The 22,624-nt window shown below is 50.3% G+C and overlaps 8 protein-coding genes across 8 annotated transcripts; 4 read left to right on the forward strand and 4 right to left on the reverse strand.

Moving 5' to 3' along the window:
- The first annotated feature begins 343 nt into the window (after nucleotides 1-343).
- ASPGLDRAFT_47518 (acetate uptake transporter family protein) lies at nucleotides 344-1,920 on the forward strand. The gene is made up of 3 exons (XM_022546692.1): nucleotides 344-1,050; nucleotides 1,120-1,288; nucleotides 1,344-1,920. Exons 1-3 carry the CDS (start codon nucleotides 644-646, stop codon nucleotides 1,665-1,667), a joined length of 900 nt encoding a protein of 299 aa, XP_022400526.1. The 5' UTR covers nucleotides 344-643; the 3' UTR covers nucleotides 1,668-1,920.
- Nucleotides 1,921-1,957: 37 nt separating this feature from the next.
- ASPGLDRAFT_347287 (uncharacterized protein) lies at nucleotides 1,958-2,280 on the forward strand. The gene has a single exon (XM_022544466.1). It carries the CDS (start codon nucleotides 2,005-2,007, stop codon nucleotides 2,221-2,223), a length of 219 nt encoding a protein of 72 aa, XP_022400527.1. The 5' UTR covers nucleotides 1,958-2,004; the 3' UTR covers nucleotides 2,224-2,280.
- Nucleotides 2,281-3,298: 1,018 nt separating this feature from the next.
- On the reverse strand, nucleotides 3,299-6,057 carry ASPGLDRAFT_150175 (uncharacterized protein). Its single transcript, XM_022542117.1, has 5 exons — nucleotides 5,974-6,057; nucleotides 4,766-5,881; nucleotides 4,399-4,718; nucleotides 4,237-4,352; nucleotides 3,299-4,188 (listed from the first exon to the last, which is right to left on the reverse strand). Exons 2-5 carry the CDS (start codon nucleotides 5,565-5,567, stop codon nucleotides 3,393-3,395), a joined length of 2,034 nt encoding a protein of 677 aa, XP_022400528.1. The 5' UTR covers nucleotides 5,568-5,881; nucleotides 5,974-6,057; the 3' UTR covers nucleotides 3,299-3,392.
- Nucleotides 6,058-7,806: 1,749 nt separating this feature from the next.
- Nucleotides 7,807-9,545, reverse strand: ASPGLDRAFT_66777 (uncharacterized protein; the record flags this gene model as incomplete). Its single annotated transcript, XM_022549060.1, has 5 exons — nucleotides 7,807-7,870; nucleotides 7,937-8,180; nucleotides 8,355-8,498; nucleotides 8,709-8,855; nucleotides 9,095-9,545. The coding sequence occupies 5 exons, from the start codon at nucleotides 9,543-9,545 to the stop codon at nucleotides 7,807-7,809; spliced, it is 1,050 nt and encodes a 349-aa protein (XP_022400529.1).
- Nucleotides 9,546-10,347: 802 nt separating this feature from the next.
- ASPGLDRAFT_35843 (ENTH domain protein) lies at nucleotides 10,348-12,530 on the reverse strand (the record flags this gene model as incomplete). Its single annotated transcript, XM_022544615.1, has 5 exons — nucleotides 10,348-11,723; nucleotides 11,772-11,883; nucleotides 11,942-12,132; nucleotides 12,184-12,421; nucleotides 12,486-12,530. The coding sequence occupies 5 exons, from the start codon at nucleotides 12,528-12,530 to the stop codon at nucleotides 10,348-10,350; spliced, it is 1,962 nt and encodes a 653-aa protein (XP_022400530.1).
- A 1,407-nt stretch (nucleotides 12,531-13,937) lies between these two features.
- Nucleotides 13,938-16,234, forward strand: ASPGLDRAFT_150181 (uncharacterized protein). The gene is made up of 2 exons (XM_022542118.1): nucleotides 13,938-14,724; nucleotides 14,782-16,234. Exons 1-2 carry the CDS (start codon nucleotides 14,131-14,133, stop codon nucleotides 15,991-15,993), a joined length of 1,806 nt encoding a protein of 601 aa, XP_022400531.1. The 5' UTR covers nucleotides 13,938-14,130; the 3' UTR covers nucleotides 15,994-16,234.
- Nucleotides 16,235-16,420: 186 nt separating this feature from the next.
- On the reverse strand, nucleotides 16,421-17,512 carry ASPGLDRAFT_47521 (40S ribosomal protein uS17). The gene is made up of 3 exons (XM_022546694.1): nucleotides 17,269-17,512; nucleotides 16,766-17,004; nucleotides 16,421-16,630 (listed from the first exon to the last, which is right to left on the reverse strand). The coding sequence occupies exons 1-3, from the start codon at nucleotides 17,441-17,443 to the stop codon at nucleotides 16,562-16,564; spliced, it is 483 nt and encodes a 160-aa protein (XP_022400532.1). The 5' UTR covers nucleotides 17,444-17,512; the 3' UTR covers nucleotides 16,421-16,561.
- A 294-nt stretch (nucleotides 17,513-17,806) lies between these two features.
- ASPGLDRAFT_66780 (kinetochore-microtubule binding complex subunit SPC105) lies at nucleotides 17,807-22,475 on the forward strand (the record flags this gene model as incomplete). The annotated part of the gene is made up of 3 exons (XM_022549061.1): nucleotides 17,807-18,386; nucleotides 18,442-21,014; nucleotides 21,063-22,475. The coding sequence occupies 3 exons, from the start codon at nucleotides 17,807-17,809 to the stop codon at nucleotides 22,473-22,475; spliced, it is 4,566 nt and encodes a 1,521-aa protein (XP_022400533.1).
- Nucleotides 22,476-22,624: the final 149 nt, after the last annotated feature.

Here is a 22,624-nt window from a genome sequence, read left to right on the forward strand (position 1 = left end):
TAAATAGTATTGTTCCTTGACAGCTGCCACAGCCGCCGTTAGCTCAGGGATGTTTAATAATGATTGACAGTGCTGTATTTGCTTGTATGCTTGTACGTATACACGGACAATAGGATAGGGGAACTTTACCGGGGCCCGTGATCGGCCTCGCGTGTTCCCCGGAAAGCCGCCAAGTGGTTCCGTAGTCAGAGTAGTCCCAATTTAAAAAAAAAAAAAAAAAAAAAAAAAGAAAAAGAAAAAAAAAATTGGAAAGCAGAGAATTGCAGAAATGCAGAATTAATCGTCCAAAGTTAAATACCGGCCGGCGTCCGTTATACTTTTGCATTATCCACTGTTAGCATTCTGCTAGTGAGACTTTGTTGGTGAGTTAACCTTCGTTCGTCCGTTGCATTTGGCATCTTATATATAGTGCCTGTCTTCCCTCGTTCCTTCCACATTCCTTCCTCATCTCATCTTCATCTTTTTGCTGTGCAATTCCCCTTTTATCTTTTACCTTTTTTTTTTTTTTTCCCCACCTTATTTCCTTATATTCCCTTACCTTATATCACAGCAGTGCTGTGTCCAGCTAGCTGGTTCTTGTTCTAACTCTCCTAGTGAGATTTTTTCATATCCCCAGAAAAAACATAGCATAAAAAATATCATAATGTCCGCCGAAAACCAATTCGAAAAGGACGTTGGCCCTGCTGCCAACGACACCATCAACCACGGCGATGCTCCTGCTAACGGTGCTCCCGCGGCTCCCATGCTGTCCGCTGAGGAACACGAGGTTGCCCGTGCTGCTGCCCGTTTTGGTTATGGTCCTCTGTCGCACGTCAACACTGCTGAGGCCCGTCTTCCCCCATTCGGTGGTGAATTCCAACCCGGTCTGTACAAGCCGGTTGAGGGTCGCAAGTTCGCCAACCCTGCTCCTCTGGGCCTGTCGGCTTTCGCCTTGACTACTTTTGTGCTTTCCGCTATCAACATGGGTGCTCGTGACATTTCCGAGCCCAACATTGTTGTTGGTCTGGCTTTTGGTTATGGTGGTCTTGTCCAGTTGCTTGCTGGCATGTGGTAAGTTTTTTTTTTTTTTTTTTTTTTCGTGAATTCGATGCGATGAAATTCGGGTATTAACTCGCGCAGGGAAATGGCTATCGGTAACACATTTGGTGCGACCGCTCTCTCGTCTTACGGTGGTTTCTGGCTCTCGTTCGCCATTGTCTTGACTCCTGGTGGTTTCGAGATTATGAGTTCGTTGGAGGAAGCCGGTGGCGCTACCATGTGGAACAACTCGTTCGGTCTGTACTTGTTGGTGAGTTTTTCCCCCCATGATCTTACCTTTATAACTTCGATGCTAACAATCGCAGGGATGGTTCATTTTCACCACCATCTTGCTCTTCTGCACCCTCCGCTCCACCGTCGCCTTCTTCCTGCTGTTCTTCTTCCTCGACCTGTGCTTCCTCATGCTCGGTGTCGGATACATCCAGCGTGACTCCCAGAACCAGCCCAACAAGCCCGTGCTCATGGCCGGTGGTTTCTTCGGTCTCCTCGCCGCCTTCGCCGCCTGGTACAACGCCCTCGCCGGTCTGGCCGACAACAGCAACAGCTTCTTCATCATCCCTGTTGCTCACTTCCCCTGGTCGCCCACTGGTCGCACCCGCCGTGGCAAGACCGACCGTGAGCAGGCTTAAATGCCTCGTTCGTGTCTTCTGTCGCGTTTGCGTGAATCTTTCAATGAAAGTATATATATATGGTCGTAATATCGATACCCGTCCGTAGGATGACTGAACTGCGGATATTCGGCCTGTGCTGATGCATGATGTGTTAGCAGTTTGTTTCTTTGTGTTTTTCCTTGTCTGTCAGTATAGTAATAGTGTTAATGTACCTACTGTTAATAAATTGCTGTGAAATCGCTGTCGATATTTATCTATCGTGTTCCTGTCATCATCGTTTAGCTGTTTCATCCAGTCGAGTCACTCGATTTGACTTACCTCCGTTCCCTACAAAGTACTCCGTACAGTACACCACATGTACAGGCACAGGTACTTCCTCTCGACCGTACTTTGTCACAAATCACGATCCCTGAATCCGCCCTGCAACACCGGTCGGTCGGTCCTCGCACGGAGTACTCATACATTCCCTGCATCGCATAGATTGCCGGCATCGCACTACTGCAGTCGCATGACTCGTGTTTGTCGGTTGTTAGTCCACGTAGCTTGCATCCCTGGTTGTCACTTTGTTAGTTAGTTGTTAGTTAGACTGTAGCTTGTGTGTCAGTGTAAGTCGCTGCAAGTCCGTTAGTATGTAAAGTACTTGTATGTACTCCGTATAAGTACAGGGCCAGTTAGTTGGCGAATCAGCTAAGCCAATGCATAACACAAGAGAAATATAAACGGAGTATATTGTGGTAAGCAACGAGTATACAAATGAATACCATCAACACACAACAATCGACATAAAAAATAAATGCAGATATAAACAGTCAAACCCACCAAAACAAAAAATCTTCAAAAAACGAGACGCGGAAATCCCTTTACTTTATAATAAAAGCCCAGCCAGCCCAGCCCAACTATTAGCACTACGAATTTGATATGAAACGGTCTCGGCGCTGGCTCGGTCGATAATTTCTCGGTGTTCGTTCGGTTACGAGATATTACTCTAATTCTCCTAATCAAAAGGGGTAAATATGGTAATATTACGATGAAAATACAAGGAGAACTCTCGGCATTTGTCGGAATCGGCCCGTACGGTGGTGTTTGTTCGGTCCGAGTGTTCTCCTTCCCTTTTCCTTTCATAGTAGCTCTAGGCTTTGAGGACCGTCAATTGGCTCAATACTATTTCCTATTCTATTCTGCCCTATCTACGGATCTAGCTAGTATGGGTCTACTCTACGTACGGGTCCTGGGCGGATGTCTGTCATGCCATGCCATGTCATGTCATTCCGTGCTTTAGTCGTCCGTACACTGTACTTTAGTCGTGGTCGTAGTCGTAGTCGTATGTAGTCCTGGCTAGGTTTTATGATATGCGATTAAGTTCGGCGACGGATGGGAGGGCTTTGTGGTTTGCTTGGCGAGGGCTGTCATATTGCACGGACACGAGTATCTTTATTCAGAGTGTGTACGAGTAGAGTATGTAGAGTGTAGGGGTGGTACGGAGGGCAGTAAGAGTGACATTTCCGGACCGTTGTGGATATACATGTCGCTCATCATCTCCCGACTCATAGTCCATAGTCCACAGCACTACGGACAAAATACGGATACATGCTCAGGGGATGAATAGGGGATATATGTATAACTACTACGGAGTACTACAATTCCGAGGAGACAGAGAAAGATATAGTCATTAAATATGTATATTTACGATTATCTATATACTGCGCGCTCCGTATGTACTCCGTACAAAGGATGTACAACAGACTACACGACCGGGTCATAACTCATACTCATACTCATAATCTCATCCCAAACGCTCCTCAAAACCCCCAAATACTTACGATCCACGTAATAAAACCGCATCAACAGCCCTCTCAGCTCCTGCCACGTGCTAATCCCCTCCATCCTAACTGCGGCCGCGAGACCGTTAATGAAAAACGACCGTTCGCTGGGCAGGATCTGGCTGCTGCATGCGCCGATGAAGAGTAGCCATATCAGGAGGTCTTCTTTTCCTTTGCCGCGCTCTTGACCGTTGCCAGGGGAAGGGGAAGGGGTGTGGTAGTAGCCTGCGGCGATGGTGGATTCGAGAGCCATTCGGAGCGCGGCGATGGGTTTGTTGAAGACGGGCCCCATCATTGGGTAAAAGTCCCAGATGGCGGTGTTGTGGAATAAGAGGCAGGCGAGACGGACGCAGCCCTCGAGGGACGCGTCGCCTTTTGCTTGGCCGGATAGTGTGTAGCGGTCGCGGTGGAGGGAATATTCCACGTGCAGAACTTCGTTGTTGAAGTAGTCTTCTGTTTCGTCGGTGAAGTTGTGGGATTGGGACTGTGGGCCTTTGATCCATTCCGCGTACCAAGTTAGTTCGCGGAGGTCGTAGATTGTGCTGCACATTTCGGGGCTGAAGGTGCCCGGGGAGGTTTCGATTAGGGAGATGAAGCGGGAGGCGAGGAGGGAGATTTCGTCGGTTGGGGGGATTACGGAGAAGGTTGTTGGGCGGGGGGAGCGGAGGAATGGGAAGATGGGTTTTGTGAATGCCATGCAGGCTACGCGGATGTCGGTCCTATACTTATTAGCTCGTCGTCAAATGCTTACTGGTAGGCTGGCTTACCATGAGATCTGGAACCGGACGTCAGGTGGAACATCGGCAAAGCTACTTCGTAGCGCGACCATCTGTCGCAGTCCTGCGAGATGGATTTTGACATAGTCGGGGTTTCCGGATGCAATCTAAGCCGTTAGCCAAGGTCAGAGTACGGTATACTGGGGTGGCTACCTCGATAGTAAGTAAAATCGAAACCGCGGCAATCAACTCATCACTAGCTGCCTTGATCGGATCCGACAACCCCTCATTCACCAGTCGAATAGTCTCTCCCCGATGATGAAAAGCATCGATAACCAATGCACTTGAGGCTTGTTTGCTTGGGTCAATTATAGGAAATTCCCCCGTCTGCAGGGCCGTGCTCGACGCCGCAACGCATATACTCGCATGCAACGATGCCGGGTCGTCCCGTACTAACGACGCCCAGTGCGCCTCAAGTTTGGGCCCTGAGCGGTGTTGTAGTGGATATGCTTGGTGGGTCAAATTGGTGAGGACTTCGGCGCGTTAGTAGTAGTTCATGATGTCTACGGACAAAACTTACAATTTTTAAGATGACGGAACATGCGATCTGACAGTGGCGTATGCGTCATGCTGAACGGATCTTTAGCACCTTGTCCAACATACGCCCATGGCTGCACAGCCACGAAATCCTTAGCATCCTTCACAATCGCATTCGCGACCTCATCCTGCGACCCCGGACTATCCACTTTCTCCGTTGTCGTCGCAGTTGGACTCGTCCGTTTCGCACCAGGCGAACTCTTCCCACGCGCAGGAGGGGACCGACTCGCCTTCCCACCCCCACCCCCACCCCCCACAGCCGCCGTAGCCGTCGTCTCAACGGGCTGAAACGCCAAATGCTTCCACGTCTTGCTACTGCTATACCGCTTCGTATTCTCGCGCTTCTTGCGATTATGCTCGGACATGACGTGCGATCGGATCCGTTTCAGGGTTTCCTCGCGCGTGCCCTCGGAGGCAGACTGGGGGTCCGTATGGACCCAGAAGAGCGTTGAGCTTGGGCGGCCGCCTGCATTATTGGCTTTGCGAGGTTTGCGCAGTTTGGAGATGGCGTTGGGGTTTTGGGTGGTGCCGGTTGTACCGGTAGTTGCTGGTGGGGGGCTTGGGTTTTGTTCTGGCGATGCGCCTGCGATATTCGACGTGTTTGCTGTGGAGGATGCTGTGGATGGGGGTGTAGGACTTGTTGTCGGAGGTGTAGTAGTACTAGGAGGAGTTGTAGTCGGACTAGCCCACGCAGCGGGCTTGGCTAGCATGGGTAGAACCTGTTCGTGATGGCCGGGGGCAAACGACCGCGCGGTGAGATTTTGGGTATCCATATCCGTAATCATCGATGCGCGAGTCGAGGCTTATCCTGAGGCTGTTCACGTAGGTTGATGTTCAGCAATCATCGTTTGTGTCGGAGGGTGTCTGTCTATCGGAAGGGGATCGGAAGTGCTCGACAACTGAAAGAGATATATATGGACAAGAGTGACAAGCGAATATGTACAATAAAAGAACACGAGAGAAGAAAAGAAGTTGTGGAAGAGAAGAGACTAGAAAAAGATCAGAGGGGGATATCGATTTGGACCGGGCGGAAAACGGACGGACGTCACTTGGGCCGAAAGTCGATACACCGTTTGAAGCGCTCTATGCGAATTATTATGTGAGGCTCTGCAGTATTTTCCGTCTTCTCCGACACTTTCAAACACAGTGACAAAGCAAGACCGAACACAACTAACTAGTTACTGCTTCTAGTCATCATCCCGACTTGATACTCAACATCCGAAACGCGTGGCGTGTTTCAGGTTTTTCCCTCGCCGTGTCCGACTCCGAATCCAGATCTTATTCCCGATGGTGGATACTATGCAGGGTGTTCTTTAATTAAACCGTTTACTGTCATTCGTGCCATGCTTGTACTATGGGTGTAGTTCGATCGGGTTTGCTGGTTAGTACAGCACTGTGCCTTGCTTGTGAATATTTATGTACATGTATGCATTTAACCGTCCGGATCTCGGATTTTTCCGTGACTCGCGGATGAACCCGAGTCACCCTAACTAAAGCAGTAACGGTCGATAGAGTATCGTAGCTCACTGGGTATATATACTCTGTACTCCGTAGACTCAGCGGCAATCAAACGTGTAGTAGTAAACTGCCACAGTGGCGGTGCACTCACCGTAAGAAGCCAGCCCTATACAAACCCTCTAAGTATAGGGACTCTAGATACCTGTGTCACACAACTAGCAGTCAGTACCGTATTATTGGCCCTAAAGTATGTCCTTCACAGCCTTGTCGAATAAAAATACAAGGTATCCCTACCTTGGCTCAATCCGCAGCACAGTAAGCCAGACAAACAAACTCGCGGTCAGTCTTTACTACCTGACGAGCACATATGGCAGAAGTAGCAAATAGGTCAATGTAGTCATGCTTGAGTGTATGTAAAGTAGTAGGATGTTTGCTCGAGTGACATGGTGACATGGAAAAAGAAAAGCAACCATCGTGATGCCTAACGATTGGTCTGCTATTAATACCCTGGGTTCGTCGTTGAGAGAGAGGGAGACAGATTAGTTGGCTTACGATCAAGTCCTGCAAGAGAAGTAGTTGTTCTTTGGTCCTTGTTAAGGCTTGTCTCGTTTTGTGGTAGGTGTGTCCCTCGTTGTACCTTTGAGCGAATGTCACGTCTTGATTCTAAGTACTGAGATCTAGCCATTCTGTCGTTCTCCAGGGTCGACAAATACAAAGTTTGAGGGTTGACTGTACCTCTCCTGCTCAGATTAAATTATATCTACAAGGGTATGAACACTTCCCCCCCAAAGAAAGAAGGAAAGACAGAAGAAGTATTATACATCCAGTAATCGCTGACATCCTTCGACAATATAACAGGTCGATCTGCACCAATCCACTATGGCAGACATCAATTATAAATTCGACGGTGACCTGAAGACGTACAAGTCGCTCAGCTTGTCATCCAAGGCAGCGAAAATCAATAGATACGGAGCCAGAGAGAGAATCCGACGGCGATGGTCTCGAAACCCGCAGCCAAGAGACGAGACAGAAGAAGCACAACCAGAAGTCGAGCAAAGAGAAATGCAACCGCAAGGCTCAAGTGAAAGCACGAATGGACCGTCCTTAGAGAACTACCGACTATTTAGATATGCTGCTTCGGTAGCAGAGACGTATAGAAGAAGAACCGAGGACGACGGACCCCAGCAGCTACCCCCCCCGACATCCGAAAGTAGCACGCTGGGAGGATCTAAAGGGGGTGCGAAAGGAATGGAGTAGCGAGAGGCTTGTCCATGAGCGGCAAAAAATTGAGCTCTTCTTCATCGGCAGCAGTGCACGATTATAGACAGAAAGCTCAAGAGGGATTCCATCAGCAAGCAGTTGTCGCAGATGGGAGTCGAGAATGCGACAGGGCTATGGGCGAATGAGCAGCTCCTCGAAGCGCGCTAATAAGTCAGCTCTGCTGGCGACGCAGCAAGAGAGCACAGAGGCAGAATCAGAGCCATGGCGACCCAAGGGGATTTCGCTCAAGAGATACTGATAGGAATCGAGAGCAGAGATCTAGAAGAATTCGAGTGAGAAGAAGGATTAGGTGGTATCTATTTGTGGGTTTTCTTTGCCTTTGCCCTTGCTGTTGCCGTTGTCGCCGTTGCTCTCATTGTTGTTAGTATTGTTGTTTTTGTTGTTGTCGTCGTCGTCGTCGTCGTCAGAAACATACTCAAAAGCTTGCCTTAGTTGAGCGTCGTAATCTTTCTTGTCCAACACCTTGCGTCTCAGAATCTGGAAAATCTCAAGTTTCCAATACCACGGCATGATCTCATGAAAAGTTTCATGAGCAGTAGCCTTTACCGTTAGAAGGGGCTGAATGTGATTGTAAAACAAAGCAAGAAGCCCCGTCGGAGACGTAAGCGCAAGAGAATACCAAAACGTCCGCCTTTTCCACGCCTGTTCCATAACAGCCGCTAAACCACCGAGTACAACCATATCCTTACCAGTGGGGAAAAGACGCTCCTCCTCAGCCGTAAAAGCCTCCATAAACTCTCGTCGGATCTGGTCGTATTCGCTTGCACACATTCGATCCACCGACTCGTCTGTAAGCCAGTAGGGCGGCTGGATCATCTCGACTGGTTAAGAACATCCCCATTCCAAGTCAACGATTGAAGTGATGTGCCGGTCTTTATCGATAAGGACGTTGCTTTGGTGGAGGTCTGTAAGGGCAAAGACGAAGGACCCGCGGCGCAACTCTCGGCGGAAGAATGTTGGGAATGTTGCTCGCATTGCTGTTAGGGCGGATATTTAGTAAATGAAGTCGTTAATTTCGTTTATCGCATTGGGTTGGTGTTGGATTTGGCTAACATGCATCCCTAAAACGTCTGTGACATACGAGTCAACAGTATCGTAGGTGTAGTCTCGCGGTATGCCAGTTGGAATCTCCTCATTCTAGTCCTGTACCTCTAGAGTAAGAGGGTGGTTCTTCAGTTGCAAGAAACCATTGCTGTCAATGATAAAAGATCCAATCACAGGTAGGGGAATGCGCGAGACGCTCAGCATGATGCAGGAATAATCACGAAAGAAGTTCTTCCTCCGTGTACTGTTGTCACCCTGTTGTGTGAACCATTCTACGGGGAGCATTTTCCCTTTCGATGGTTCAATATATTCGATCAACATATACTCAGTCTCGACGCCCCTCGTTTTGAATATATTGTTTCCACCGAGAAAATGACGACGATAGCCTGAAGGAACCTGGCATCCTGGACGACGAATGTGAGAAAATGAACGTCTAAAGAACGGGAGACTATCAACGTGGGTAAAGTACATCATCTCCAATTAGTCAATTGCCCAACTTAGGTCAAGATATAGCTCCATACTGTTTCACCCGTAGCCGTCGCAAACCCATACAACCGCGGAATCGGCACATCAAGACAATTCTGCTGAAGCCATGCATAAGTTCCCGCCTCGCAACGAATCTTCTCGTCAGCATTCTCAGGCCAAAAAGCCTCCCCGACATGATATGGAAGAGGAAAATGAAGGATCAAGAGTTTCCCAGATTGCGGTCTCCGTTTCCAATTCTCAATGGTAACCAAAACGCACAGATTGAAAGTGCCATTAAGCCATTCATCTCGATCAGCGATGCGGCAGGCATTGGGTGAATCTAGACCAAGACGATGTGCGACAATGGCTTTCATCCAATCGCGCTCGTCATTGACAGCTGAGAAGAAGCGATTCTGTTGCTCGTAGTATCTGAGTTTATGGAGGACATTGATTTCCTTATTTCGTGCTCCTGGATAGGTTATCTCTTCTCGAAGAAGGTGCTGGGTCTTTGGCATTGTGAGAGAATTAGTGAGATTGGTATCAATTGGAGCTGGTAGAGAATAACTGTACAGAATATCGGTTCCTGGGCTGAAAGACTCCGGATGTAATTATACGGCCAAGGGGTCGAGTGTCAACAAACCAGGGCGTCAGCGGTCACAAACACGTGACATGTCAAACTATCCACTGGCTGAAAGAGAAAGAGAAAAAGCAAACAATGCGCGGGCTTTCAATCGCGAGAAAACAGCACCTTTTACGGGGGGTGGCCCCTGATAGGGTCAATGACGAACATGTCGAAGATGTCGCCGAAGAAAGCCACGCGGGTAGACTCGAAAGTCAGCCAGTAGTGCCTTTTCTCTCCCTTTTCCTTACTTTTTTCTTTGATTGGTTTGCTTTACTTTTTTTTTTTTTTTTTTTTTTTTTTTTCCGAGTACTCTCGTACTACCATGTAGTGTACTCGGGTCGTTGGCGGCTACAGCGCCAGGAAAAAAGTATCATTTTCCCAACCACATCGTACCTTTTCATCTGATAGTAAAGAAAGGAGAAAGTGTTGCTATCTCACACAAATGGAACATAAGCGCGATCAAGAGTTAGGGTATGATTGACTTTCGGGTAGTCGCATAGTTGATTATTATGTATGTGCTTTTGATTATCAACGGCCCGCACTGCGAGCTTCTAACATGCTAAATCTGTCAAATGTAAATATATAGTGCAAAGTACAATAAAAAAAATGCTCACATGAAAAGAACAGAATTACAATAGTACACACGCAAGAAGAAACAAAGAAAGAAAAGGAAAAGACCACCAGACAGCGACACGCTATGTCATACCAGGCCGTGGAAACACCGGCACCGTATCCAACTGCTCATAGCCGCCCATCGTTCCCTGCTGGCCACTGGCTTGCCAACCCTGTCCAGTCTGCTGGTTGACAAATGCACTCTGCCGGAATGGATTCGTACTGCCGGTAGGGTTTGGCCGGAGAGGTGCCGCTGCAGGAGGCTGTAATCCTTGTTGAGGAACCACGGTTGAATTGCGCGCAAACGGGTTGGTTCCCGTGCGCTGAGGCTGGATGGGTTGGGCTGGCGCTTGGGACGGTGATGGGGGCTGGAGGTTGACGCTCGACATACGCCGTGCAAACGGATTCGTGCTTTGACGGTTAAGCTGTGTGGCGGAGGGCATGGCCGTTCCCGTAGGTGTGGCCATTAGCATTGACTGTCTAAACGGATTGGTGTGCTGTGGCTGCAGCTGTTGAGGTTGCTGTGGTTGCTGCATCGGTTGCTGCTGAGATGGGAAAGACGCAGCATTGCTCTGCGGAATGGGTGCCAGATTGCTTTGGTATCCATATGACTGTGGTTGTGGGGAGTAACCGCCAAAACCAGCACCCGTGGGGGTAGGCTGAAGAGGCTGTGGGGCTTGTGGTTGTGGTTGTGGGGAGTAACCGCCAAAACCAGCACCCGTGGGGGTAGGCTGAAGAGGCTGTGGGGCTTGCGGTTGTGGTTGTGGTTGTGGCTGTGGTTGTCCAAAGGGGTTATTTGCGCCAAACTGATTGAACCCGGTCTGCTGCGGCTGCTGGAAACCCGTCTGTTGTGGCTGTTGGAAGCCTATCTGCTGAGGTTGAAAGCCCGTCTGCTGAGGTTGTTGGAAGCCAGTCTGTTGAGGTTGCTGGAGACCTGTTTGCTGAGCGTAAAAGCCGGTCTGTTGCGGTTGGAATCCGGTTTGCTGAAACTGCATCGCCTGTTGATATTGCTGCTGCTGCTGCTGCTGTTGCTGGAGGTACTGTTGCTGTCGCATTTGATTCTCTTGCGCAGTGGGTTGCTCAATCGAATCGAAAAAGTCAATCAAGTCCGTCTGTCTCTTCTCGGGCCTAGGCGCTGTTTGAGGGCGATTAGGCGTAGTCTTGGGACTCGGCGGAGGCCGACTGCTTTGTCCGTGACTCGATTTTGCGCGGCCTCCATTCTTCTGTGTCAGATATTCTCCTCGCCGGATATCAAAATCGGGATCGTTGAGGTCGTCTTCAAGTAGTCGCGTCAAGTCCGTGGAAGCGTGTTTGAGCTTTGGTATTTCTAGTCTCGTTGCGCCTTCGAATCGTCTTGCAACTCCAAGGTAGTTCACCACTTCTTCCGTTTGCGCAGTGAAGGTCTTGTATATCTCCAGGGCGCGCTCGCTGTCGGGCCTTGACATTTCAAAGTAATGTTCTGTAGTTGCGTGAGCACAGTCCATGTTATTTGATCAGTAGAACCTACCCAAAACATTGATTGTACCCTCATTCATGACGGCATAAAGGGTCATGAGGTCGAGCACAAGCAGACGGAACGCTGTCAAGGAAATTTCATTTTCGACATCGTCCACCAATAACTATAAAACCATTAGCCACGCGTGGGCAACGATAATCTAAGGGAAGCTGGCGGCTCACATCACAGCGCAATAAGGCCCATATTTGCTTTTGAATCATTTCAGTTTCTCGCAAAAGACCCTTGTCCACCGTCAACCTCTTCATTCGCCCCTGTCCGCTCCGCACATAATCGGTCTTTGTATCTTCGAATACCCTGGCGCGCGCGAGGAGATAGTCGGCGTATCTCCGGATGTTATGACCCTGGTGCTGTACTGTTCCCAGTCAGCAAACGCCTCTCCGCTCTTCTGCGTAGTATCACCCACCCTCTGAATATTGACTAATAGCAAGCTTGCTCGGGTTGTCCGAAAGATAATGCAACGTAGCATCCAATTGACCCTCTCGAATCATAAGATGGATCACAATGAGCGCCTTGAACACCACCGTCCATGTCGATTCGCGAAGTCGAATATGCAAGGTTCGAAAGATCTCTGCAACGCCCGCATCGCCGGTATGAGTTGCTACCAGGATATTCTCGATATATTTGGATTTGGGTGCCGCAAGCTGTCCGCGCAATCAGTATACCTTGCCAGGGGGTAGAAGTATTGAAGCGTAAGTTATGACTGACTTTGACTTTGGTGGCCCCTTTTACGGATTTCTCAAAATTTGACATGATGTTTGTCTTTTTTTTTTTTTTTTTTTGTTGTTGTTGTTGTTGTTGTTGTTCTCCCTTTTCCTTCTCTCGGGGTCAGGTTGGGCGTGAATGCGAATCAGGAGTGAATGCCGCAGGTTTCAGGAAGAGGTCGGAAGGAACGAGAGGGATAGGTGCGCGGCGAGAATGAGGATGGTGTACTGGATATATCGCAGTTTCCGAATCGAAATTTCTATAGTGTTTTTCCGAGAAGCATCGTTCGCTAGTTTATTGAACCATTGCTAAGAACAGGTGATGATGCGCAGGTTGTCGGGGGGTACGGAGTAAACAGCAGCCGGACGACGGTCGGGAGTGCCGGACTGAGAGTAGGCGGGGAATATGCAAATTAATAGAAGTATGCACGTCGTATTAACTGAAGGAGACAACGGGAGAATATGGAGCAAGAGAAAGAGAGGAGAGAAGGAACGTTGGTTCGGAGGAGCTCAACGGCGGTGGAGCAGTGCAAATAAGACTAAGTCAGACTAAGCCGGGGTCGGGCTGTTGCATCCGATCTGATCCTGCCAGTGATGCAAGGCGCCTGTCAGCCTTCTATATATCTATATCTGTATAGCTGCGGCATTCCTTACTCGAAAATGTTTCTTTGTGAAGAGTCTAATCTCAATTATCTTGATGGCTTGTGTATGCGCGATTCAGTGTACAAAGATATATATCCCGTCCTACGGGCAACCATTTCTCCCGACATTCTCCCGGCCTAGCATTCCTATATCGTCATATGGAGAACCTCCCTACAGACTGCGCAATGATATAAGCTTACTGCTAGTGATACTGCAGTAATCGAACCTGGTGACGCAATCAAGCTGACTGCAATACCCCGGACTTGCTCGTAGATTGCCTGACGATCACGCGCTCCGAGTACACTTCTGATTCGTTGTTTTATCGAGCCTTTGTGCTTTGTATCTGAGGAAATAACCAATGGGATACGCCGCCAGGCAACCTAATCTCAAGAGCTAGGCGAAATCGCAGTATTGGACTCCACGTTCGTAGGACGCCGTTGATTCACGATGCGTGTATGCGCCGTTCAGGAACCTATGCTACTATCTTGATCCATTAGCTTCTTCGTGGTCTCGTCAGTTGACTTATTCAGATGGGCATATCAACCATCTCCGTTGGCGTTCTGGCAGCAAAACAAAGGAATACCAATGTTCCAAAGAAAGCAAAGATTGAAGGTTATAGCTCAACTCACATAGTAGTGGCCACTTTGGGACACAGTCCAGTCACTGGTCCTGATCGATGAGGGGTAGGTAAACAGAAAGACAGTGACTACAGACTCTTGCACAAGCATTGGCTGTTTCTATGGAGCCCACCTCAGCCCAGGGAGCAAGCAAACTACGCGACACGCCCTCGCATTCACTATCCTATAACACTTGAGATAAACATCTGCCTTGAAGATACGCGCAACATCCGACGCGCAGAGTATTGTGCATCTATATTGTCTTCACTACGCAAACGCGGTCTAACCTGAAGTTGAGGATACAACACGACCGGAGTACTGAGCCACCTCTCCTCGTTTACCGTCCCCTTCTAGCAAGATAGCCTCGCGGACTAGGACTGCGGTTTCGCCATGGACTCTCTGAGCCTTACCGAGAATCGAAGGAAGATCAACTGGAACAACGCGTACAGGACCTTCCTCTGCTGTCTTTTCCGGTTCTTCCGTCGTGATCGGAACGCTTTCAGTGAGGTCTTTCGCTCACTCTTCGGCCTGAATTTCACGAACAAAGAATTGTATACCAGGTTGTCGACGCAGTGGTGGGACATGAGGAGAAAAGGCGATCCAATATGGCACCAGGTGCATGTTGAGGTTCCCTTCCCGCCGCCAGAAGGTCCTTGGTTGCAGATGGTATCGATGATCAAAGAGACTGCCAATGCCATCGGTGTTTCCCTGGCTGAGAAGAGCATGGATGACATTGATGTTTCAGGCTTTCATTTGAATCCAAGACAAGTGCGGCGGCCGGCTCCCCTCCAAATACTTCCTCTTCAGACGCCCGTTGATACTACGACATCGACTCGAACGGCCTTTGTGGACGTGGATACTCCTTCGACTGAGCCACCAGGCACGCAGTCCAGCTTGTCCTCCCCGTCTTCTGTGTCTAGCCAACCAGAGGGTCTCTGCGAGGCTGGCGGAAAGGCCTGTTTCTGGTGTTGTCATGAAGGGGCGGTAAGTATCAGAAACACTCCAGAGACTTGACCTGATTCTAACAAATCCGGAATGCAGGATGAGGTTCAGACTGCGCCAGAGATCAGCACGGATATCCCACCTATCCTCTATCGGTGGGCAAACGTCGATTCGCAGGGAGTCAATACGAAATCGCTCATTATCTCCGGGCTCTTCTCGAATAGCGATCAAGAGTTCTTTGCCCCAGATGAGATCCCGCGGGAAGATTTCGAACAGTATGCCACGAAACACGTCAGCACTGAGAAGTCCCTGTCACCTTTCATTTCCGTCTTTCAATCTCTCCTAGCCCCCGTCCACCGCGCGATCCGAACCGGGGAGGGTGCGGCTGTGACATTCATCGATACCTCGAAACTAGAGACAAAGGTATATTCTGCGAAATCTCTAGTGTGGGACCTAGGCATAAAGATCAAAGGATACAGAGGCCTTGGGGAGTATCTGGTCTGGGGCAAGGTCCCAACACCCGCTATAATCTGCACCTTCAAGATCAGCACCCTCGTCAACATCGTAGAAGAGGACGCGGGCATAGGGGAGATTTTGCGGCTGAATCGCATAAAGTCCTTCAAGCGGAACCGCAATGAGCTGCAAACGGCCCTCTCAAAAGGGCCAGGCAGAGTGGACAGTACCTCTGGTCTTGTTGTTGGGAGGTTGCTGCGGAAGCTGAATGTGCCTGATCCTTACCTTGAAGCAGTTGCCGTTAAGATCTCGCACTCCTGGCGTTTTGCGCGTTGCAAGGATATCAGTGATTACCTGAACGGTGTTCAGGCTGGCTACCACGGGCAGGGCCCATCCCCGTCCCTTTCGCCGGTACTTGAGCAACCACTGCTGGGAACGCCACCATCCTCTCTCTCCTCTCAGCAGCAAGAAGAACCCCTTGTCGTCTCCGAGGACCAAGATCTGCACAGCCTGGCAAGCGACAACGAGGACGAAGGCAAAGAGAATGTCATACCGTCCATCGAGTTCGGGACCCCATGTCCTCCCCCACGCACCCAGCCTTTCGCCACAGAAACCCCAAGAATCGAATTCTTCGACCCAAGCAACCAGATGTGGTCAGACAACGTCGCAGAAATGCTACCGGTATACCACTTCGAAGATAGTGTTGCCGTCGATCAAACGAGTATACAGTCAAACACGCTCGAACCATCCGAAGAGGCAGAGGGCGCGGTTAATATGAAGGACGCAGATCTGGACGTGTTTATGGAGGACACGGTGGACTTCACGCAGTGCACTCCCTACTTTCTGATGGACCGATGAGAGGGTGAGTGTGGGCCTTAGCGTGTGGCGTTCTGGTAGCTGCGGAGTTGTCAGTCGTTTTGTTCCTTTTTGTGTTTAACGGATGATCACGATGTTGGGAGTAGCGCGAGGGGACCAAGTCTGTTACTGAGTGGGTGACTTGATGAGTTCGTGAGGGTATGGTAAGCAAGAGTCGAGACGTTGACTTAAATTGCACTTCGCTTGTAGGCAGATTTACGAATCGAGCAAGAAGATTGTCGAGAACAGAAGAAAAGACTATCATTCCTCCCTGCAGCTTTTATAAAAGAAATAAGCAGAAAAAAGAACCCATATTTTGTATCATAAAAAAGCACCATGCCCAAACCATTATGCGTGGTATTCCCCTTGATTCCCCGGTCTGCTGTACGAACGTACACAGTTGGATCAATTTCTTATTTTTTTAATTGATATTTTCTTCAAAAGGGTACCTGGGACATGAGCTCGTAAAACAATCCCAACCCGTGAAATAGAATTTCGCCTATATCCAGTCATGCCGCTTCCCTAGGTTTTTATTTCCCTCTCAAAGCACCCCCATCATCCATCGACGCGCTTAGAACTTGGCGAAAGCCTTGACGGCCTTACCGGTACGGGGCAAGACACGGAGGGTGTTGAAGCGGACCTGCAGAAGAATAGTATTAGCCTCCATTTGTACCACGCATGGCAAGCAAAACCCTCTAGCCACATCGCAATATCCACGGAAGTCGAATCACGGTTGCCACTCGAGGATCGAACTGATAATCGGAATTTCACATACAGTCTTGGACAGGGGACGGCACTGGCCGACGGTAACCCAGTCACCCTCCTCAACACGGAAAGCGGGCGAGACGTGAGCAGCAAGGTTCTTGTGCCTCTTCTCGTAACGGTTGTACTTGGGGACGTAGTGGAGGTATTCACGGCGGATGACGATGGTACGGTGCATCTTGGTCGAGACGACACGGCCAGTCAGGATACGGCCACGGATGGAGACAAGACCGGTGAAGGGGCACTTCTTGTCTGGTAGGAATTAGCATTCGTTCTCAAAGTCCGTGCGATTCACATGGCTTGATCTCGGGATGCTGGATATGAGACGACAGTTGGAGAACGCTGGTTTTTTTCCTTTCTTTTTTTCCCGGTCGCACTTGTCCTTCCACTCCAGTCCTCCCAGTGCAAGTCCGCCGTCCCCGATCTCCAATGTCGTTCTCATTCTATCTCCGCAAAGATCAAAGCCATAATGCGAACTCCGGAAAAATCGTGAAAATCAACGTAGGTGCCGCATACCGATGAAGCTACCCTCAATGGCGCCCTTGGGGGTACGGAAGCCAAGACCAACGTCCTTGTACCATCTCCGACCCTGGCCAACCTTCTTGCTCTTCGCCTTGGTCTTGGAGTTAAGGAAGATGTGAGGCTGCTTCTGGAACGCACGTTCCGACTGGACGGTCAACTCGGTCGCCATTGTTGCGAGAATTCAGTTCGACGGGGAGAACAAAGTCGAAAATTCGTCGCGAAGAGGGGGTGTCGGGGCCTGCGGTCGATGTTAGTTTGAAGATTTATTCGACCGGAGCGGATAATATTGAGTGTGGTTGGTGAGTGTGCGATAGAGGCGCTAATCCAGATCAGGAATGGTGGATTTCGGCTAGGGCTTTTTTTGGTTTGTTTACATCCGGCGATCACATGAGCAACGGGGGGAGAGACGCGCTGGCGGCGGAGTACGGATGAGGTTATCACTACGACGGTTGTCGTTGTTTTATTGTCATTAGAAGAATCTATACGAATCCCCGTTCAATTTATCTTTTCCTATGCTCCTCTCATCTTAACCATGGCGTCCAGAGGTGACTCCGCGGGGTCCGTCCGACCGCGATCTCGTCGCTCTATCGCCCATGTCCCTCGATCAAGACTGACGTCGACCATCGACAAGGAGAATTCCACGACCGACATTGGCGCAATCCAACCACCTGGCAACACAGCGAAGACCGCCGGAAAAGACAAGAAGTCCCGTAGCAAGAGTTTGGGCCCTGGTGGTCTAGATGCGCTACAAAATTCCAACGGCAACCGACGCAAGTCTACGACCGCGTTTCCTGTCAAAGGCATCCTCAAGCCTACCGTCCCCGTTTCGCCCGTCCAGAACATTCCTAGTTTCGAAGAAACTCGCAAACAGACTCCTGCTCGTGGCTCGCAGCAAAATGAAGGAAATGGCCAGGAGAAGGAGGGCTTATTGATTGACCTTGATACCCCCGCACGGCCTCCGGATTCCAATGCTGAGGATACGGCCAATCCTTTTGATGATTTCAATGCTTCATTAGCGATTGCTGCTGCGAGGGAAAAGGAAGAAAGGGAACAGAGAGAAAGAGAACGGAAAGCAATTCTTGAACAAAGGGAAGCACGCCGGAAGTCAATGGGTTCGTTACCATGTCATTTACGATACATATCTGAGCTAACCATAACGCATCATAGCAAATCGCCGGGTATCCTTTGCTCCGGAAGCGACACTACACACCTGGAATGTCGTTGAAATTCCCGATGACTCGACTTCGTCCTCTACATCGAACTCCACCAGACGCGCCTCGTCCACGCCCAACGCTGAGAGACAAGAAGAACCTCAAGTTGTTCCTCAACAGAATGACCCACCATCTTCACCCTTTGGTGATGCGGATTCCGACATAGCCTTCTCGCCCGTTCAATACCCTGATCTGCAAGAACTTGCCAATCGTCCAGCAACCGCTGGCCCTTACGAAGGCTCTCATGACCTTTCTTCGAGTCCGTTTAGTGGAAGCTCTGCAGATGGTAGTGACGACACTGGATTACAGAGTGTGGCCAGGGATGACGATGACGACGATGACGATTCGGCTTCTGATGCAGGGTTCGACGCTGAGAGCACTGCGATGAGTATGGATGATATCACTGCTCGAACGGCTGAGTCTGCATCCAGTAGCAGCTCTGCCCGACTCAATGAAGCTTTACAACAGGCTGCTCAAGAAGCTGGGACGAAAGCCCCCGACTACGATGATAACGATGACATGCCCATGGAGATGGCCACGCAAGAGATCACTGGCGCGTTTCAACCTTGGATCAAAAAAGGGGAGAGACAAAGTTTTGATTGGGACGATATTAGTGCTGCACATGATCAGGAGAACATCGACCCGTCTAAGCAATCCAACGAAGATGCTCAAGAAGATGGTGCTGATGACGAGGAAATGAGTATGGATGTCACGAATGCCATCGGAGGAATTCTGTCAAAACAGCCAAGTCGTCGCCAGAGCACCGCTCGCCGTCAATCAAGTGGCGCGGAAACGAATTACGATGAACAGACTATGGAACTTACCAACGTGGTTGGCGGTATCGCACAACCAGTCTCGCCTGCAAAGTCTACAGGTGCTGACAGCAATGCGGACGACGAGGAGATGACCATGGAGTTTACGTCGGCTGTCGGCGGTGTCCTCAACAAGAATACTTCCGCTGCCGAAGAGTCTTACACCCCGCGCGGTGCAGCGCCAAACTTCGCTGATTGGAATAACGAGGAAGACGATGCAGAGGATTTGGACATGGAAATGACCGGCGCCCTTGGCGGAATACTGCCACCAATTGAGGAGCGAACTGAACCTCAGGATGACCAAACCGCCGGCATGGATGTTACGGCCGCTATGGGGACGATTCTGCCATCTGAGGCCGAACAAATTGGCAAGGATCAGGAGAACCAGGAAGTGGATAATGAATCAGACTCTGGTCAACTGGGAAGCTCACCCTTCCAAGAACAGGTCCGACAGTCGCCTGCCAAGTCTCCTCCTAAATCTCCCACCAAATCTCCGAAATCGCCTGCACCTTTCACAATTGCCGCTGAGAATGGCAGCCCTGACCTAGCAAGCGTGAGGTCTCGACGGACAAGACAAAACTTGGGACGTGCACCTTCGAAAACACCGACACCACAGCCATCACCGCCTGAAGAACAAACTACTCCGTCAAAGCAACCAGCACCTCAGGCTACTCAATCCTCAACCCCTCTGAAGACACCACCCTCAGGAAATGGCCTCTTTCAACCGGAACACCAAGAGTCTGCCAACCAACCCAAGTCGCCTGCTACGGCTCTCTTCGAGCACAATGCGGCCACGGGGCAGTCAACGCCTCAGTTTATCCTTCGGCCGCAGAAACGGCGCTCGTCCGGACTCGGAATAGACAAGGAAGGACTGGGATCTCCTCGTGTAGCAGAAATGCTCGATAAACGTCGGTCCATTGGTGATGAAGCTTCTCAGTTTGTTCCCCAAGAGCAGCCAAAGCAGGGCGGGGTGCGCTTTGAAGATCCGCTGAAACTCCAGGAAGAGCTCGACCGTGAGCATGAAGAGGAGGAAAACCGGGAAGATGGCCATGTCCCACCATGGCAAGCAGGCGAGCGGGATGCTACCTCGAATCTTAAGGACATGATCTCGAGCCTTACCCCGAAGAAGAACAAGCTTAAGGGCCGAAAAAGCTTGCACGTGGGTGCTGCTAAGGGTGTTCTCGGAAAGCGACCGAAGGAGTTGGATGATAGCGACGATGAAGAGGGCTCTGATAACACACCCAAGCGTTTGAAGGGTCGTGAGGCTAGCCCGGTTAAGAACATCAGACTTCCCGCGCATCCAGCCAAGGATGAAGCTATTGGACGTTTGGTATTTTCGCCCCCTCAGAAGCTCTTCGGCTCGCCGACCAAGGGCAGTACTACACCCATCCAGGAGCCCAAGAACGTGGCGTTGAGTCCACTGAAAGATGCATCGGGGTCGTTCAACTCTGCGGAGGAGCCTGCGGAGGAGGAAGTTGCCAGAGAAGAATCCGAGCAAAAGCTCGAGCCTATCCCGCTGCAGGACTTTTTAAATATGACCAATATTCATTTCATGGAGCTTACGACTACGAAGAGGCGGCATACTACCGTGCCTGGAAGTGCCAGTCGGAGGTCATCGGTTAGACGGTCTGTCGAGGGAGCATCCAAGCCTGCTACTTTTGAGGACGGCGTTGCTGCTGGATTCTGCACGGTGCCGATGCTCGAGTTATATCAGCATGTGAGTATTCTCGTTCAGTACGTATTGACATGTTACTAACTGGTACAGTCCTGCCGAGAGTTGAAGTCGTACATTTCCGAAGGAAGACAAGTCATCCGGTCCATCGAAGCTGAGACGTATGCGGAGAACCCGGCGCTATTCCGCGAGTATATGGCTGCTCCTTCAGACATACGCTCGATCATGGACAACCAATTCCGCAACGTCAAGACCCACGCTCGATTGCTTAGCAAGGCTACATGGTACGAGTGGCGGATGAAGCTCCTCGAAGGCTTGAAAGAAGGTCTTAACCGGCATGCAGATGATATGAAGGCCGACGATGAGGTCTTGACCAAGCACGAAGCAGTTCTAAATGGCGTCGTACCCGCACTTGTTGAGAAACACTCATCACTCGAGCAAGAGGCTACGTCTTTGCAACAGTTGGCCGACGAGATGGAGAACTGCGACCAGGACGAGTTGCGATCCGCGCGGGAGAATCTCGCCACCATCGAGGACGAGATCGCATCCAAGAAGCAAGAACTCCAGGAACTCCAAACAGAAGTCCAAGAAAAGACCGACACTGTTGAAGCCGGAACTGAACTGAAAGCCCAATTCATGGCACAAATCCAAGAAGCAGAACGAGTCAAGGAAGAATGCCGCGGCTGGAGCGCAAAAGAAATCAACGAGTTGAAGCAGTCCGTTTCAAACATCGAACAGCAAACCGGATGGTCCATCATCTCCGCCGACGCTTCCTCGTCCGGAGATCCTTCCTTAACCATGTCCTACCGTAACCGACTCCAGTTCAGTTTCTATCCTCGCGCATTCTCCGCCAGCAACCCCTCCAACATGCCCCTAGACCTCCGCTACGCCCCCGGCGCCAGTGACCGCAAGAAATCCTCCGCACTCACACCCCCTCTCACCCCCATCGCCTCGCTCGTCCTCAAATCCCTCCAGAAACACCTCAATGCAATCACCCAATCCACCACCGCACCGAAGCACATGCTCCGCTTCGTCTCGCAAGCCTGGGACCTCGTCCTCCACCTGGAAGAAGAAGCACGCATGCTTGAATTCTGCGGCGTGACGAAGCTCAAACTCCTCGAGGTCGAAGATGCCCCCTCTCTCAGGGCAAGGTGTACCATTCTTGGTACTGTTTCGTCGAAGGTCTCCAAGATACCCATGAAGAAGGGCCAAGCCAATGCAAACGGCAATAACGCCAACGGCAACAACACTCGCCGCATCGACATCGACTTCGCCATCACAACACGCATCAACACTGACGGCGACAGCATCGGGACCATGGACCTCGAAACAGACGTCCTCGCGAGTAAAGTCTACGGTTTCGGATCTGGGAATGAAGTCGGTATTTCGGAGGCCCAGATGAGAGATATCCTTGCGAACGAGATTGGTGAGAAGAAGGGCGAGGTGCAGCTTGGGAATGGGGTTTGGAGTCGGGCTGTGAGGATGCTTACGGGGACGGTTTTTTAGTTTGTTTCTGATGGACAGGTTCGGTTAGGCGTTATTTGTTGCATTTTATATTTGGTATTTATTAGGACGGAGGCGTTATTGTGGTATAGTCTGGTATAGTCTGGTCTGGTCTGGTCGGTTGATTCCCTGGGTTGAGGTATTCGGTTCAT

The sequence above is a fragment of the Aspergillus glaucus genome (genome assembly GCF_001890805.1).
Source record: "Aspergillus glaucus CBS 516.65 unplaced genomic scaffold ASPGLscaffold_11, whole genome shotgun sequence".
NCBI classification, from domain to species: Eukaryota; Fungi; Ascomycota; class Eurotiomycetes; order Eurotiales; family Aspergillaceae; genus Aspergillus; species Aspergillus glaucus.

What these genes read in the sequence shown, in the direction of transcription:
- ASPGLDRAFT_347287 (XM_022544466.1), top strand. Translation starts at nt 2,005, where the DNA reads ATGTACAGGCACAGGTACTTCCTCTCGACCGTACTTTGTCACAAATCA.
- ASPGLDRAFT_150181 (XM_022542118.1), top strand. Translation starts at nt 14,131, where the DNA reads ATGGACTCTCTGAGCCTTACCGAGAATCGAAGGAAGATCAACTGGAAC. An exon ending in GGTGTTGTCATGAAGGGGCG is followed by an intron (nt 14,725 to 14,781) that starts GTAAGTATCAGA and finishes TCCGGAATGCAG; the next exon opens with GATGAGGTTCAGACTGCGCC.
- ASPGLDRAFT_150175 (XM_022542117.1), bottom strand. Translation starts at nt 5,567, where the DNA reads ATGATTACGGATATGGATACCCAAAATCTCACCGCGCGGTCGTTTGCC. An exon ending in GTTCCGTCATCTTAAAAATT is followed by an intron (nt 4,719 to 4,765) that starts GTAAGTTTTGTC and finishes AACGCGCCGAAG; the next exon opens with TCCTCACCAATTTGACCCAC. An exon ending in CGATTTTACTTACTATCGAG is followed by an intron (nt 4,353 to 4,398) that starts GTAGCCACCCCA and finishes CTAACGGCTTAG; the next exon opens with ATTGCATCCGGAAACCCCGA.
- ASPGLDRAFT_47518 (XM_022546692.1), top strand. Translation starts at nt 644, where the DNA reads ATGTCCGCCGAAAACCAATTCGAAAAGGACGTTGGCCCTGCTGCCAAC. An exon ending in CAGTTGCTTGCTGGCATGTG is followed by an intron (nt 1,051 to 1,119) that starts GTAAGTTTTTTT and finishes TAACTCGCGCAG; the next exon opens with GGAAATGGCTATCGGTAACA. An exon ending in CGTTCGGTCTGTACTTGTTG is followed by an intron (nt 1,289 to 1,343) that starts GTGAGTTTTTCC and finishes TAACAATCGCAG; the next exon opens with GGATGGTTCATTTTCACCAC.
- ASPGLDRAFT_47521 (XM_022546694.1), bottom strand. Translation starts at nt 17,443, where the DNA reads ATGGCGACCGAGTTGACCGTCCAGTCGGAACGTGCGTTCCAGAAGCAG. An exon ending in CATTGAGGGTAGCTTCATCG is followed by an intron (nt 17,005 to 17,268) that starts GTATGCGGCACC and finishes AATTCCTACCAG; the next exon opens with ACAAGAAGTGCCCCTTCACC. An exon ending in GCCGTCCCCTGTCCAAGACT is followed by an intron (nt 16,631 to 16,765) that starts GTATGTGAAATT and finishes ATTCTTCTGCAG; the next exon opens with GTCCGCTTCAACACCCTCCG.